Below are 15,050 nucleotides of genomic sequence, written 5' to 3'. Positions count from 1 at the left end.
GCCTCTGGACACACCTTGTCTGTCTTCCTGTATATACTTATTTTTAATAATGTTTAAAATGATCTATTTGTGATATAGGTTTTAGTTTTAGTAGTATTTAATAATAAGTGTTATACCACATTTGGATGTCATTATTGGAGACATAAGACATAAATTTAGTTGTTTCGGGGCAGCTGTGGCTCAGGAGGTAGAGCGGGTTGGCCGTTAATCGGAAGGTCGGCGGTTCAATCCCTGGCTCCCCCTGGTTGCGTGTCGAAGTGTCCTTGGGCAAGATACTGAACCCCGGGCAAGATATTTGCCCCTGGCGGCTGTTCCGCCATATGAATGTGTGTGAATGTTAGTTTCCGTTTGAGCACTTAGGCTCAGTGTATGAATGTGTGTGACTGGTGAATGCAGATGTACTGTAAAAGCGCTTTGAGTGGTCGAAAAGACTAGAAAGGCGCTATACAAGTACGGAGCATTTACATTTTACGGAGTTTGATTGTTTATGCTGCAGGTGTAAAGAAAAAACATTGAAAATGATAAATTTTTCTTTTTTATTTAAAAAAGAATGAAAATAACATCCAGAACAGGGAAAAATATCTTCGTATTTTCTCCACCCTCCTGGGAATAAAACTAACACAAGTACAGATATAGGAATTATTTGTGTATCAGTTGGTGATTACATCCTGCTAGGATTAAACCTCTGTATTGTCCTAGTGGATCAGGAGAACAGTTGTATATCTTCCAGAAACAGCAACTCAGTATCACGACTCTGTGTCTAAGTGCTCCACACTGCCACACTACAAACTGTCTGTTACTCTGTCCTGGGTCTGGAAGATCAGCCATGTGTGGTGTATGGAAACACTGTAATCTGGATGTTGTCCACAACACCTGAGAATCTCTGAAACAAGTACACTGGGAAAAATTTGTTTTTGGAGTACTCGACGCTGGTATGTGCTGCTCGGCTTGCACCTCGTCCTTCCCGTCCTGCCTCTTCTTCCTCGGACCCCGGCAGCCCTCCCTCCTCTGCTTCGCCTCGACCCCAGGCCGGTCCCGGTCCTGTCCCGGTCTGTGCTTGGCTCTGGAGTGCAGTTCTCATCAGAGACAATAATGCTGTCACCGTGGAAGCTCTAACATGAAAAAGAACGTACAAGTTATGAGTCTAACACGAAATACAGGTTAGTGTAGTGTAACTGATGGTAACGGAAAATGTGTATTAGCCAGTTTTTAGCTTTGCCTTTGTTACCGCAGCTGCTAGCACAGCCACCTGTTTCAAACAGTTAGCTAGCCAGCTCGTGAATCAAAGTCAGTATTTTTAAACCTATCCAATATTAACATGCTAGCTTGATAGTGAGTACTAATAACCGGGTTAGTTGTTTATTTTAATAACGATAAAGTTAAATGTTTTCTTACCCCTGATGTGAGCCTGCATCGCGCTGTCCTCCGCTCGTCACACTGTGCTCGTCCTCCGGCAGTCGGCAACGCGCGTTCACGTATTTGGGGGGCGTGGCTTTGAAAGGAGCCCAGAAGGGCGGCGGTGGGAGTTTCTCTGTTGGATACTTTCAAAAATCCGGCAATTTCTTGCTAGTTTGTCATATTTACCTACCCTGCCTTTAAATCTTCTTGTTAATTTTCATCGGACCCAGCCTCTCCCTCTCCTTTCTCAAACTCTGAAAAACGCAACACTAGTAAAGCTAAATAAAAGCAGTGGAGTGAAAAGTACAAATTTTCCCTCTTAAATGGAGTGGAGCACATGTATAAATAAGCATAAAATGGAATTACTCAAGTAGGCGATAGTACTGGAGTAAATGTACTTACCAGTATATTCTTTACAACACATATTCTTTCTACGTATAACTTAATTTAGGAGTATGTTAACACAGCTGCAGTGTTACTGCTGGCAGGACACATTCAAACTGACTTTTGCGTTAGGATTTTTGGCGTTACCGGTTCCTGTCTGTAAGGCAACGCGCAGGGCTGAAAATCACACGGTACTTCCTGTTTTGAGCAGCTCCTGGTCTAATTGGGAGGTTATGGCAAGCTTGTGTGCGACTGTTGCTGCATTCCCGCTGTAGGCGTAACCCACCATTAAATCAGAAGTCTGTCTGCATTTACTTTTTTCCCCTTACGACTTTTGCTTTGTTTTGTTTTTTTAACATCACTGCGTCCAAGGTAACTGCACTTTCCATTTACGTGTTTTGAAAAGTGATTGCTCTGTTACTGTGAGACGGCTCTGTGTGAGACATGTTGGTGGACAGCTTCCAAAGCAGATAATCATTACACGGTAATTTATTTGCAGACATGAATGATATGTTGCCTGCAGACTGTCATGCTGACAGTCAATTATATTTTATGTTTTCTCACAACAGTTATTTACACAATGGACAAAGACTCAGTGCTGACTCATATCCTGAGGTCAAAGGGCATGTCCACACTTCTTGGTGGAGAGCTGTCAGTCAGTGTGATAAACAACAAGTACATATCCCCGCTGACTTCTGAAGCTCAGGTGACGGATAGTAATGTAGAAGACAACTCACCCACCCTTGATCATGCAATCCACGCCGCTCTGTCTGGTGAAATCAAGACTGTGGTACTGGTCGGTCCTGAAGGATCAGGTAAAACCACTGCTTTGGAGAACCTAGTAGTGGACTGGGCAAATGGAGAACACCTTCAAAACTTTTCTTATTTTTTCCATTTCCAATTCAGGGAGTTTAATTCTCTTGATAACCGGATGCACTCCTTGGAGGCGTTAATGCTACACCATCACGGTCATATCTCTCCTGAGTCCATGCACCTGGTTCTGCAGAAGCCTGAGGATGTGTTGTTTGTTTTTGATGATCTGGATCGGTACAAACGCAGCCTGGACCCTTCTGTCCACACCCTCTGCTCTGACCCCAGCCAGGCGGTCTCAGTGTCCTGTTTAGTGGCCAGCTTGCTACATGGGTCACTGCTGAAAGGAGCTGCCATCGTGGTGGCATCCAGGCCGACAGGATGTCTGAAGTTTCTGAGTGGCACCAGGGTGGATGTATTGGGGTTTCTGAGGCCACAAAGAGAGGCCTACTTTAACGGGTTCTTTACTGACCCAACTGCTGCCAACAAAGCATTTACGCACATGGAAAGGACTCTAGGCTTTTATGATATCTGTACCACCCCAAGATTTTGTTGGACAGTCTGTTCTATATACAAGTCTCTGATGGATGCTGGAGCAAAACTTCCTGAGACGTTATCTCAGCTGTATGTAGATATCCTGGTCCACCTGATTCAGACGCTCTCGCTGAACGAGGCCTGCAACAGAGAACTAGTGCTTGCCCTCAGCAAGATGGCGTCTCATTGCACCCTTGACCAGCATTCGAGCTGTACCAAAGAGGAAATAGATTCCTTTGGTTTTCAACGGTTTCTCACCACACTTGGTGTTTTCTTGCAAGTAGATGGTCACCAGTCGGAAGTCTTTTCCTTCCACTCCCAAATGATGCAGGAGTTCCTCTTGGCCATGTCTTTCTTTTTGGACACGTCACCGTCTGAGGGCATGGAGAAGATGGTGGAAAAGCACAAAGGCCGTGCAAAGTTTCTAGATATCTTCCTGGCAGGACTCTCAGAGCCAATTCAGCGCAGACCGCTGGAGACCCTGCTGGGGGAGTGGAACACTGATCGCATCATGGATTTCAAATGCTGGCTTAAAAGCAGCTCAGAGGTGACACTGAAGGGATGGTACAAAGACCAGCACCACCACTGCTTCCATCTGCTTCATCAAGCTCAAAATGAGAGTTTGGTGAAAGAGATCATCACCCCCTCAGCGCGAACGGGCATCAGCTATGGAGACCTCAGCCTCCAGGACTGTGTAGCTTTAAATTATGTTATCACGTGCCTCGGAGGGATAGAGCAGTTGAATCTGTATCGTACAAAGAATTTGACAGAGGAGGCAGCAGAGAGGCTGGCTCCAACTATGAGCTTGTCACATAAGATCACGTAAGTCATGGTAAAAATAAATACATGTCCAGGCATCATTCATTTTATGTTTAGTTGGCTGTTATATGTAAGATCGCTGTGTTGTGTCCACCAGCTTGTTAGACAGCTACTTGAGTACTGGGGCTGTCAATCATCTGGCTTCAGCTCTCAGCAGAGGACCCACCAAGGAGTTGGATCTCTCTCACACCGGCCTCGGCGATGAAAAGTTCAAAATTCTCTGCGCTGGACTCAGAGACTGCAAGCTGCACATATTAAAGTAAATCTAGCTCAAGGCATTCTTTTCAATTTTATGTGAACAGATATTTCTCATAGGCAGAAATAGCCCAGTTCATTTAATAAGTCCTTGATATTTTCATTTTGATTTACCCAGACTTAAAGTGTGCAGACTGACAGAGGCAAGCTGTGAAGATCTGGGGTCTGTCCTGACCTCAGGCACCTCTCAGCTGTGTGTGTTAGACATGACATTTAATGAGATTGGGGACCAGGGCTTTACGAAACTGTGCAAAGCGCTGCATAGTCCTCACTGCAAACTGCAGGAGCTCCAGTACGTACTCTAAAAATTGTAGTATTGTATTTTGTTTGTTTGTCTATTTATGTGTTGACTTTTAGTTTTGATGAATGACCTTATTTTGTTCATTAAAAAGGCTACAAAGCTGCATGTTGACTGCTGCATCCATGGAGGCTTTATCAGCAGCTTTGCGCTCTGGCCAATCACAGTTGAGAAAAGTGAACCTGACACAAAACGCGATTGGTCACAGTGGAGTGGAGACTTTGTGCAAATCCCTGCAACACCCACTCTGTAAACTACAGAGCCTCAAGTAAGTCTGTTTCAAGATGATAAAACTGCAGTGAATTCCTTTCCTTTGATATGCTGATTGAATTGATAAGTGAAAAGGACTTTCAAAATACCTCCTGAAAGTGTCTCTTAATCACCCCCAAAAAAGCAAACAGAATGTGTGTGATAAATCATTCCTTTACATCTATAGTTTTCTGCCATTGGTGACCTTTTTTTCTATCTTAGTTTCTTTGATAGTGAGCTGACAGGTACCTGCTGTGCTCCTTTGATGGAGGCCTTGATGTCAGAGCACTGCTCTCTGTCAGAGCTGGACCTGTCAGTGAATGATTTGGGCCAGGAGGGGGCACTGCTGCTCTGCCAAGCCCTCAGTCGACTTGGTTGTCCAATGGAAAAACTCCGGTAGAGTCATCTGTATTGTCTTTTCAGTGATAAAGTGCCACCTGTCTTGGTAAAGAAAAAGTACAGTATCTTTATATTCTGCTGCACCCTACAGCTTGACACAATGCGAGTTAACCCACTCGGTCTTCAAGGAACTGGGCTCAGTGCTGAGAAGTGAGGTTACTCGACTTAAGTCTCTGGCTGTAGGTATCAATGAAGTAGGAGACCAAGGGGTTAAACATCTTTGGGATGCTGTTGCACATCCAAGCTGCCAATTGGAGGAACTGATGTGAGCTGACAAAATTATTTTTTAAAACACTCTCCTTATATCTTTTTTTTTCATGACCACATTGCAGTGTGCACTACATTCAAGTCTCTTTTATTGCAGCGTTGAAATGACCGGTTTGACTGATGCCTGTGTTGAGGACTTGTGTGCTGCTATAAGAGCCAGCAAGACTTTAAAGAGCCTGGACCTGAGAAACAACTCACTGACCGATGCGTCTGTCCCAGCCCTCATCAAAGTCATGCAGGGCAGCCACAACATGCAGGAGATGAAGTAAGCCCGATTCACTTCAGTTAAACCATCTTGAGCCAGTGCACTTTACATAAAGTTTCTCAGCACAAGGCGTTTTAAACTAGCATCTAACTACTTTTTGTGTCTCCAACTCTTTTCAGTCTGAAGTACAACGACTTCAGTGAAGACGTTTTTGACGTGCTGGAAGAGTGTGTTAAGATAAGATACTAAAGAGGATGAATTCCCCTCAAAGGCCGCAAGAGGATCCCATGCAGTACTGTCATGAGTGCTGCCATGCTGTTGTTAAAGCGGAAACAATCAGTGGATAAATGCATTTGTCGATCTGCAGAAAAATCATGACATTGGGGCACATTCACTTACCCCAGCTTCTTAACTATGAAAATGTGCTTTTCTTTTGACTTACACAAAAGTAAAAGAAATATCGTTAGGCTTGGACGGTTGGGTCTGACTTTTAAGAACTTGTGATTGACACTTTTTGCTATTTATAGGTCAAACGATGACTCACTAATGAAAATAATCGTCAGTTGCAGCTCTACTCATCACAGTCAAGATCATCATCCATAACATAATAAAGATTATACACATTCGTCACTGGATTTGATACAATGTTTTATTAAGAAACCTTTGGTATATTAAGAATGATAGTTGCCATTTCGGTTTTTCAAGCTTACAGAGTAATCAGTATACTCAGTACGGCAGATGCAGTGATTGTTTTTCAGCTGGAAAATATATTACTGACTTTGCTAATAAAATGTATTTACATGAATACAATTAGTTTTGACTGTAGCAGTGTAGAAATGGACTGTTACGCATCTGCTGCAATTTCTAACTTTGAAAACACACACACACATACAGCGAGGTGCAAATAGACCACACACACATTTTCTGTCTACTTCTGTAAGCAAAAGCAGATGTAAACTTCACAAAGTGTAAAACTGACTTAGTAAGACAAGTCTTTATTCCACACATGAACTTCCCCTGCATTCAAGTCTTCTATCCATTTAAACAACAAAGGAAAAAGTGAAAAAATAAGGTTTTCAGGTGGTCAAGACGGGTCACACAGGCACGTAGGAGGTGAATAAAGCCCCTTTTCCACTGCATGGTACCAACTCGACACGCCTCGACTCTACTCGCCTTTTTTGGTTTTCCATTGTGGATAAGTTGTACCTGTGCCTGCTACCAGGTACTTTTTTTCCTATCACCTCCGTCGCGGTTCCAAGCGAGCTGAGGCGATGCTAGACTACAGCAGACTACTGATTAGTCATAGAGAATCGTCACTATTCACTGCATCATCATTGCGTTGGCCAAACGGGCCAGCAACAGAAAGTTTGATATTTTACAATGTTCATACGTTATTTCATCACTAAATCCACTTATGAGAAGTTTTGAGGTGAGAAATCAACTGTGTAGATTGCGAATATTGACAGCTTTACGAAAAGTGATGGCGGAACAAAAATGTGCTTGAAAGTTTTCGGAGTTGACTTGCTCCGCAAGTGGCGCCGGGGGAAGCCTGCACCAACCCGCGGGAGGAGCGTGTGAGGCCGGCCAGCCGCCCGCTCACAGAGCCCTCTGCTCCTTCCGTCACACAGGCCGCTGCAGCAACAACAGCAGAGGAAAACACAGCTGGAAAGTTTTCATACCACTTATCTGTCTTTATATTCGGAGTAATGGTTAAACGTTTTGACTTATATCAAGAGACAGCTGTTCGTGGGTCGCTGGTGTGTGTGTGTCGCATTGAACATTAGGTTGCGGCAGTTGTGTGTGGCGTTGCTATAACGACCAGCTACATTGAGGGGTACTATCTGCAATGGAAAACGGAGGACGGCGGGCCAAAACCGAGTCGAGTTGAGCTGGTAATGGAAAAACGCCATAAAAGCCACACTGGAAGTACATATCCCCCTCATCGTACTCAATGCCCGTGAGTTTCTCCATTGAGGATACCAGTGTGACTGCTGTCCTTTGGGTTTCGGGTATGACTGGGATTCTTACTGCAACTTCTCGTCTCCTCGTCTGAGCTGCTCTCTAGGTCGCTGTGGTCATCTTTTGACACCTGTAACATGAAAACACAAATAGGAATGACAGTTTTGCGAACAGGAATAGCAAAGAAAGCAAAAACACTACAGGTGTACAGCCGCGATATCAGCTCTGAGGCTGTTGGCATGCTCACAATGAGGATGCTGAACATGCTGATGCAAGTAATGTTTTACCATAGTCATGCTGACATTTTCTAATTAGCATTAAACACAAAGTACAGCTCAGGATAAGGATATAGTCATTAGTTTTACAGATATTTGGCATAAAGCAAAATTTTGATGACAATGCTGCTAGATGCAGATACATTTGCACCCAAGTTATTACAATTTAACAAGGAAACATGTCGTTCAATCTGAAAACATTGCAAACCAGTGCAAAACGTTTTAAGATTGAACTCAGTTATTTCTACTCTGCATGAGCTATGCAACTAACAACTGGCTGTGCCTAACCAATCCAGCAGGTCACTCCTAATGACTCAACCCACCAGCCAATCAGAGGCAGAGTAGGGCGGGGTTTTTTTCAAGTCCGCTCACTGCGGAGTCTGACAGCTGAACACGTGTGGACGTTAGTGGCTGCCAGCAACCTGGGACGAGTCCAATCTCAAAACGTTTAGCACCGGTTTGCAACGTTTTAGGATTGACGACATATTTCCTTGCAACGTTGTGCAACGTTCCGCAACAGGATTTGATGTATGTTTTCTTCTGTTTGGTGGGCGTGTCACAGATGTTACCCAATCAGCTGCGACAAGTTTGTAAACAGGACGACGTTAAAAAGGCAGGGAAATACAGAGAACTTGCATACACAACAGGGTGTTCGAGGCACCACCCTTTCCATTCAAAAAAACGTTTTGCTACGTTTTGTCGGTGCTGAACTCGCCCCTGGATGTTATGTAGTTTACAGTAACAGGACGAAACGTGTGGGCATCGGTGTTATTTACACGACGCTATGTCCCCATCACTTTTTGGAAGGATTTGTTAAATATGCTTTGAAAAATAGCTTGCAACAAGAAATGTTAAATAACAAATTAAAGTGCTTTGACAAAGCTAAAATAAGCTACTTCTTATACAATGACCCAAAAACGTGCAGCATGACAAAAGAGGAGGGACGACTAAATCATGCCAGCATGTGTGCTGATGATATTATATGAGAAAAGTTGATCTACAGGAGAAACCTATCTGTAAGCAACACAGAATGACTGAGAGCCTTTCTGCATTATATTCTGTATCATTTTTAGATTTTAATTTTTCACCTACCACCTGAATTTTGTTTTTCCCTTTACATAAATAAAAACATTTCCATCATAAATTGATGTAGGAAATTGGAATTGGTGCAGAACATTCACCAGAATGTGTTGAATGCTCAAAAATTTCCGGGGGAAGACGCTTAGACCCCTCCAACTCAAATCTTTTTCAGGATTGATGATTTCTAGAAAATAGTGTTAAAATCTTGTCACATCTTGTTCTTGAGACACCAATATGGTGCATCGCCACATCTCGTGCTAAGTGTATCTTCACATCCTTAATCTGACCCCTTATGTCCCCACTAATTTTCAACACAAAGTGACGCCCTTGTGTGTCGGTCTCTTTCTCTTGTTGCAGTAGACGAATGTATGTTATCTATACAACATGTAAGCTTAAAACAAATCCCTCTTAGGCCCCATCTACACTACTCTGTTTATAGTTTTAAAACAAATACGATCTCCGTCCACACCAGCGTTTTAGCTGCGTATCAGAACTGATCTCCATCTATACTAAAACGACTGAAAACGCACATCTAGTGGCCATTCACGTACACTGGGCATGCGTGTGCCAGTGTAAACATGAAGCAGGTAGTCTCTCTCTTCCGTAGTTACAGAAGATTTGGCGAACGAATAAAGTACCACAGATGAAGAACCACACCAGATTGTATTTTGCATGGACCAATAACGAGCTGGGACTGTTACTGAATGTAATGCAGCTGTGGTGGCGGAAAATAGGTTGGGAGTCATCGCAAAGTAAATAGGGCGACATACACAGTACAAGTGTAGGCTATAAGTGTTATCTGCATGGTACAAAATATTTTTATAAAAATACAGAGTTAAAAACTCTGTCAGTAGTATTGTGTTTCTACTTTGCATGACTAATGAGACCCAATCAGAGAGCCAAACGCGAGCGCCTGAGTCATTGTTTTTAAAGTACTCCATTTTTGCCTGTCCGCACTAAAATGCTCTCTGGAGTTCTAAAACGAAAAACAGGATCGGTAGCGTCTTCAAACTTCTCTGTTTTAGGTCTTTGTTTTTCACCGTTTTAGTCTGGATGGGAGGTGCAAACATAGCAAAAGATCTCCGTTTTCAAACGAAAACTCAGTAATGTGGAGGGGGCCTTACACTGTCTCTGTGTCTTTCTCTGCTTGCGGATCACCTTTTTTGACCCCTGACCAGTTTGCATGCCTGCGTCTGGCAACAATATCTGTACAAAATCTTGCAAAAATTCATTGAGTAGATATAATTCACTGGACAAAGGGACATTTTGACGTGCAGTTGGTGCCAGATGAAAAATCAGGGGATCATCAAACTCAGACATGACAATCCATCAAACAGCTGTCAAGATATTTTACTAACAAACAGAAATGTCAGCCTCATGAGATATTTCAGTCTGGAACAAAGTGATTTCTTTGTTTAGTTCTTAAATCCCAAATGACCCAACTGTAGTAAAAATTTAACTTTAGAATTTATTTGGTCTTTGATAAGTCTTTATATTCTATACCATTGAAAAGCCTTTATACTGAAAAAGTTTTTTTTGTACCTGTTTACAAAAGCCTTTTTTCAACATTCACACATGTTCTATTTTTTTTTTTCTCATTCGCAATTCGTTCACACAAGGCAGTTTTCAGATCTCACTCAATTTTTCATATATCTGCAGTTAACATATTCAGCATTCAACAATACTGTATATTTACTTTGTATTCCCTTAGAATACCAACCCTAAGTAAAAACCCTTTTTACTTAAATTTTGTAGTGAGTCCTGTGACTCACATACCTCTCTTTTTATTATGGGTCGCAGACCCAAAACACAACACTGTGCAACAGTAAGGTCCCAGACCTATAGGAAAACCACTGTCCAACAGTGATTTCCAGACTATAGTACTTTTACACCAAAGCTTTGTCGATTCACACAGCGTGACCTGTTGACAAATCTGTCACGGACACCCTGTTGGGTAGTGAGAAACGTTTCACTTGAATAGCCTACTCACCAAAAAGAGAGTGTTGCCAGCCATTAGGTTCTTATGGATCACAGCAGTAAGCGAGCCTCGGACACTCAGGCGCCAGGCCCTCAACGTCTCACCTATAGTTTGGAGGAGAGGTTTGAAGTCTAGAGTCCCAGACTCCAGCCGTGCACGGTTTTACCTTCAGCTCCGAGTGTCAGAGTCCTCTCACGTGTGTGATCCTGCCTATAACGGCTAAATTGTGATGGCAATTCAAATTTTCAAATAAGCAGCTTAGGCAAACCCTTGTCTTTCTGTGAATATTATTCAGGTCTTCTGGAGAAGGAACTCACTGGGACACACGCATCAGGGTATCATCCAAGTGAGCTGCAGTGTCTTAGCACATGCAGCTTTTATCCTAATCTTAGGGTCAGCACTATCTTACCACTGGAGGACAGTCAATCTAAATCTATCGGAAAGACATTCAGCTCTAGTACAGCCAGGTACATGTTGTAAACAATGAAAGACATGATCCCCTGGACACATCACATACCCAGTACCCAGTACCCGATAAACCAGAGGCCCTCAGTGAGTAACATTAATTACATGACTGTGTTTGGAGATGGTACTCATGGAATTCCCATTACAGGGGTGTGAAAAATAATTGATCGTCCAAGTCGGCATCGATTATGAATCAATTCACAAATGTCAATAATCTATTATCTAGAGGTTAATTGATAACGTAATGTTGACGGAACAAAAAAGGCGGAACTCGGAAATGCAGAAGTGCAGCTCTGGACCCTCTGTGCGGTGCACACAACAGAGACGTGTGGTTCTCCCTGTTAGGCACAAACAGACAGCTGTTGAATGAATGACTGCTGCTACTAAACTTTCACCATCCATCCATCGTCAACCGCTTATCCTGCGTACAGGGTCGCGGGGGGCTGGAACCAATCCCAGCTGACATCAGGCGAAAGGCGGGGTACACCCTGGACAGGTCGCCAGTCCATCGCAGGGCCACACATAGACAAACAACCTCTCACACTCACACTCACACCTAAGGACAATTTAGGGTCACCAATTAACCTAGTCCGCATGTCTTTGGATGGTGGGAGGAAGCCGGAGCACCCGGAGAGAACCCACGCAGACGTGGAGAACATGCAAACTCCACACACTAAACTTTCACATGATCAATAAAATCAATGTTAATAAGCATACGGTAGTGCTTCGCTAGCGTCCTCTGCTCATTCTTCAAAGCTATGTGACAGGTGGCAGTAGGTGACGGTGAAAGCAGCAGAGCAGAGGAAAGTATGAGCGCTACATTTCAGTCTGGCAGTAAGTGTACATTGCAGGTCACAGTGTATCCGTTAATTAGTCTGTCGTTTTCCAACTAGTGGAAAAGTGAAGACAGCGCTAGTTAACATCTTCTTTTCAGACTGCGGTCTGGAAGCTGAGCAGCACGTTTTATGGCTGCTAGTTCAATATCATTTGTTGTCATTCATCTACATATCGAGTACACAATGAACCCAATGCCGTTTCTCAAGGCCCATGGTGCTCAATACAAGATTACAATAATCAACTTACTAGACAAGACACAAACATGTAACTACACTAGACGAGACAAAAAAAGGAACAAATATATTAAGGTGGCGTGAACGTGGCTTGGCTGGAGTGTTGTAAAATGCGTAGTTCAACCCCCATCTGACTCTACTAATAACAGTAGCATCAGAAATAAAAATAGCAGCAGCAGAGGTCAGTAATAACAGTGTAATAATAATGCTATGCAATGTTAGCTACATTTATATGAAGTAACATTAAATATCTGCATTTTGTTACTTCCTACTTCTTTAAATTGTTACAAATACTTTTTCTTCTGGTAATGAGGTCCCCAGAAATTCCCACCTTTGAGGTGATGCATCGAGATATTTGACCTGATAATCGTAATCGAATCGTGAGACCAGTGAAGATGCACACCCCTAGATAGCATGGCTTAAAATTTTTACTACAAAGAATAGCCAGCCAGTCTTACCTTTCCCTTCATTATTGCTTTGAAAGCAGTGCAAGTGATGAAGTAGAACCAGATGATATGAAGAGCCTGCAGCACCAACAGCAACCCATTGAACAACCACCAGGCCCGGTATGGCCCGGCGATCTCCCAGCTCTCAATCAGAGCACTGTTAACAATCCTGCAACAAATATACACATTACACAGGTTACTTGAGCTCTGAATTTGTTAGTATTACAACTTTTAGTTAATAAAGAAACAGTTAAACATGTGACAGTGTGTAATTTGATATATAATGAGCTCTCATTGCCTCACCAGAAAGGATATATGACAAGCCGAGTCAGGAAAAAGATTATGCTGAACACCACAAATAGGCCATCACATAGCTTCTGGTACTTGGAATAATTGGAGAGCTTGGCAGCCTTTGGGACAAAAAATAAGGCATTAATGATTCACAACAATAAAATATCACACCAATATCTCTGTTTTCCAGTAATGACATGTTATTGAAATGTTAAAAGCTGTGTTTTTCCTGTCAGACAGGTAGTAGCTCACAACTGCCTTTACTACCTTGTACTGCTGTATTTTAATGACATTTTGTCACTGAAATGCTAATAACAGTTGTGTTTTTTCTGTCAAACTGGTAGGACAAGTAGCTCACAGTGGTATCATTTCCATGCTCGTGTGTTCTCAGCTGTGTTTGCCTACATTTTCCGAAACAGCGCTTAGCATTGTTAAGTTAAAACACCCTCATATTTGCTTCTTGCAACAGGTGAAAATCTTCATCACCGAGTTCTTTACCTCAAGGAAGATGTCGGATGCATCGTGCACACACATGACCAAAGTGCCAATTCTTAGCATGTTTTTGGCATAGGAGAATGTGATGAGCAGTATGGTGACAAGGTGGTGGACAAGCATGACAAAGAAATCCTGTCAATAGTGAAATGAAAAGAGATGACACAAGAGAGAGAGGGATGTTTATCATGTTCTCCACTGCTGAAAGTCAGTGCCTGCTAATAGCCAAAACCTCAGTTAATTTCCCAGCAAATAATCAACAGTGATTTGAGGTTCACTACTCTACAGCCACACAGTGATTTCTGACTTTTTTGACTCATTTTATTCTCAATTTATAAAAAGTATGTTCTTTCTAAAAAGCTCAAAATCCACATAAACATTTCTGTTGGTAAATAAGATGCTTGTGCTACTTGCACTCAAATTTACATGTGTTATGGATTAATCCTCACTGCTGGTCTTTTGTACATTCATAAAGACTATCAGAACACCAACTGAAAGGCTTTGTTTAAATACTGGGATGACAGGATGATCTGAAGCTATAAATGAGATGCTTTGTAAATCCTTATGGCACAACAGCATTTCATTGTCTAAACTGTTCTGCTAGAGCACATAATAATAAGCAAATTTTAATACACTGGAAACATTAAATGGTGTGAGAGGTCAACCCTGTAAACATACTTCCAAATAAATAAAGAAAAATGGATATGACATGAAGATATTTTGAAAAGCTGGCAAAACAGTTCCAATACAAAAGGTGGCAAGTACTTAGGAGGTCTACTGAGAGGCAGCACAATATTGTTAGTTAAGCCATTGTTGACTCACCTTACGTTTAATGTCTATGAACGGGGAAAACATCCAATAGAGACCAATAGAAAGCCAGCTCAACTACATAGTAGTTGAACTGTGCAGGACTCACATGCTTTGGGAGGAAGTGAAGCAAAAACACATTTTAAAAATATGTAATAATACCAACATTGGGGCACTGAACAGATCAGAGTCATAACATAGGATGATTAATAAAATAAAAACTACTAACCAGAAAAGGATAGTTGTACCAACACTGTCTGGTGTCCCACAGCCAGGGCGACTAATAAAAACAGAAACAATTGTGCACATGATTAAGCCTGTGTGATTAGATCAACAAAAGCTATGCAACACTTCCATGCAACAGTATCAATATTCTGCATTCACTCATTCAACTCACCACCCACAGATGGCGAATGGCATAGATAAAAACCCCCAGGTAAAAGGTAAATCGCCACCTGAAATGAAAGACAAGAGAGCAATTTGAAAAAACAGAACAATGTTACTTGTTCTTCTTGAAAAACAAGACTGCTGGTCTGCAGTTATGCTAATGCCTCTGTGAGGCTGAACTG

General features: G+C 42.3%; 1 protein-coding gene, 1 long non-coding RNA gene and 1 pseudogene across 4 annotated transcripts; 1 reads left to right on the top strand and 2 right to left on the bottom strand.

Annotated features, from left to right (window-relative positions):
- Nucleotides 1–773: 773 nt before the first annotated feature.
- LOC123974930 lies at nt 774–1,959 on the bottom strand. Its single transcript, XR_006825964.1, has 3 exons — nt 1,801–1,959; nt 1,396–1,652; nt 774–1,112 (listed from the first exon to the last, which is right to left on the bottom strand). It is a non-coding gene; the product is annotated as an uncharacterized LOC123974930 (long non-coding RNA).
- Nucleotides 1,614–6,244, top strand: si:ch73-233m11.2 (NACHT, LRR and PYD domains-containing protein 12). Of its 3 annotated transcripts, none has more exons than XM_046055956.1 (9): nt 1,614–2,266; nt 2,352–3,948; nt 4,043–4,204; nt 4,319–4,492; nt 4,593–4,766; nt 4,970–5,143; nt 5,238–5,411; nt 5,511–5,678; nt 5,798–6,244. In XM_046055956.1, the coding sequence occupies exons 2-9, from the start codon at nt 2,363–2,365 to the stop codon at nt 5,865–5,867; spliced, it is 2,682 nt and encodes an 893-aa protein (XP_045911912.1). In that variant the 5' UTR covers nt 1,614–2,266; nt 2,352–2,362; the 3' UTR covers nt 5,868–6,244. The 3 variants fall into 3 exon arrangements, with proteins under 3 accessions (XP_045911912.1, XP_045911911.1, XP_045911913.1); XM_046055955.1 differs by having other exon boundaries at nt 1,615–2,154; XM_046055957.1 differs by lacking the exon at nt 1,614–2,266 and having other exon boundaries at nt 2,468–2,597; nt 2,689–3,948.
- A 962-nt stretch (nt 6,245–7,206) lies between these two features.
- The window catches only part of LOC123974696, a 14,917-nt pseudogene continuing 7,073 nt past the window's right edge, over nt 7,207–15,050 (bottom strand).

This window comes from Micropterus dolomieu, linkage group LG08 (assembly GCF_021292245.1).
Source record: "Micropterus dolomieu isolate WLL.071019.BEF.003 ecotype Adirondacks linkage group LG08, ASM2129224v1, whole genome shotgun sequence".
In the NCBI taxonomy this organism is placed as follows: domain Eukaryota; kingdom Metazoa; phylum Chordata; class Actinopteri; order Centrarchiformes; family Centrarchidae; genus Micropterus; species Micropterus dolomieu.
Note: the sequence above shows the minus strand (reverse complement) of the source record. Positions and strands in the feature narration are given on the sequence as shown.

Coding starts and splice junctions, on each gene's coding strand:
- si:ch73-233m11.2 (XM_046055956.1), top strand. CDS start 2,363: ATGGACAAAGACTCAGTGCTGACTCATATCCTGAGGTCAAAGGGCATG. Junction 4,205..4,318: donor TGCAAGCTGCACATATTAAA/GTAAATCTAGCT, acceptor TGATTTACCCAG/ACTTAAAGTGTGCAGACTGA. Junction 5,144..5,237: donor TGTCCAATGGAAAAACTCCG/GTAGAGTCATCT, acceptor TGCACCCTACAG/CTTGACACAATGCGAGTTAA.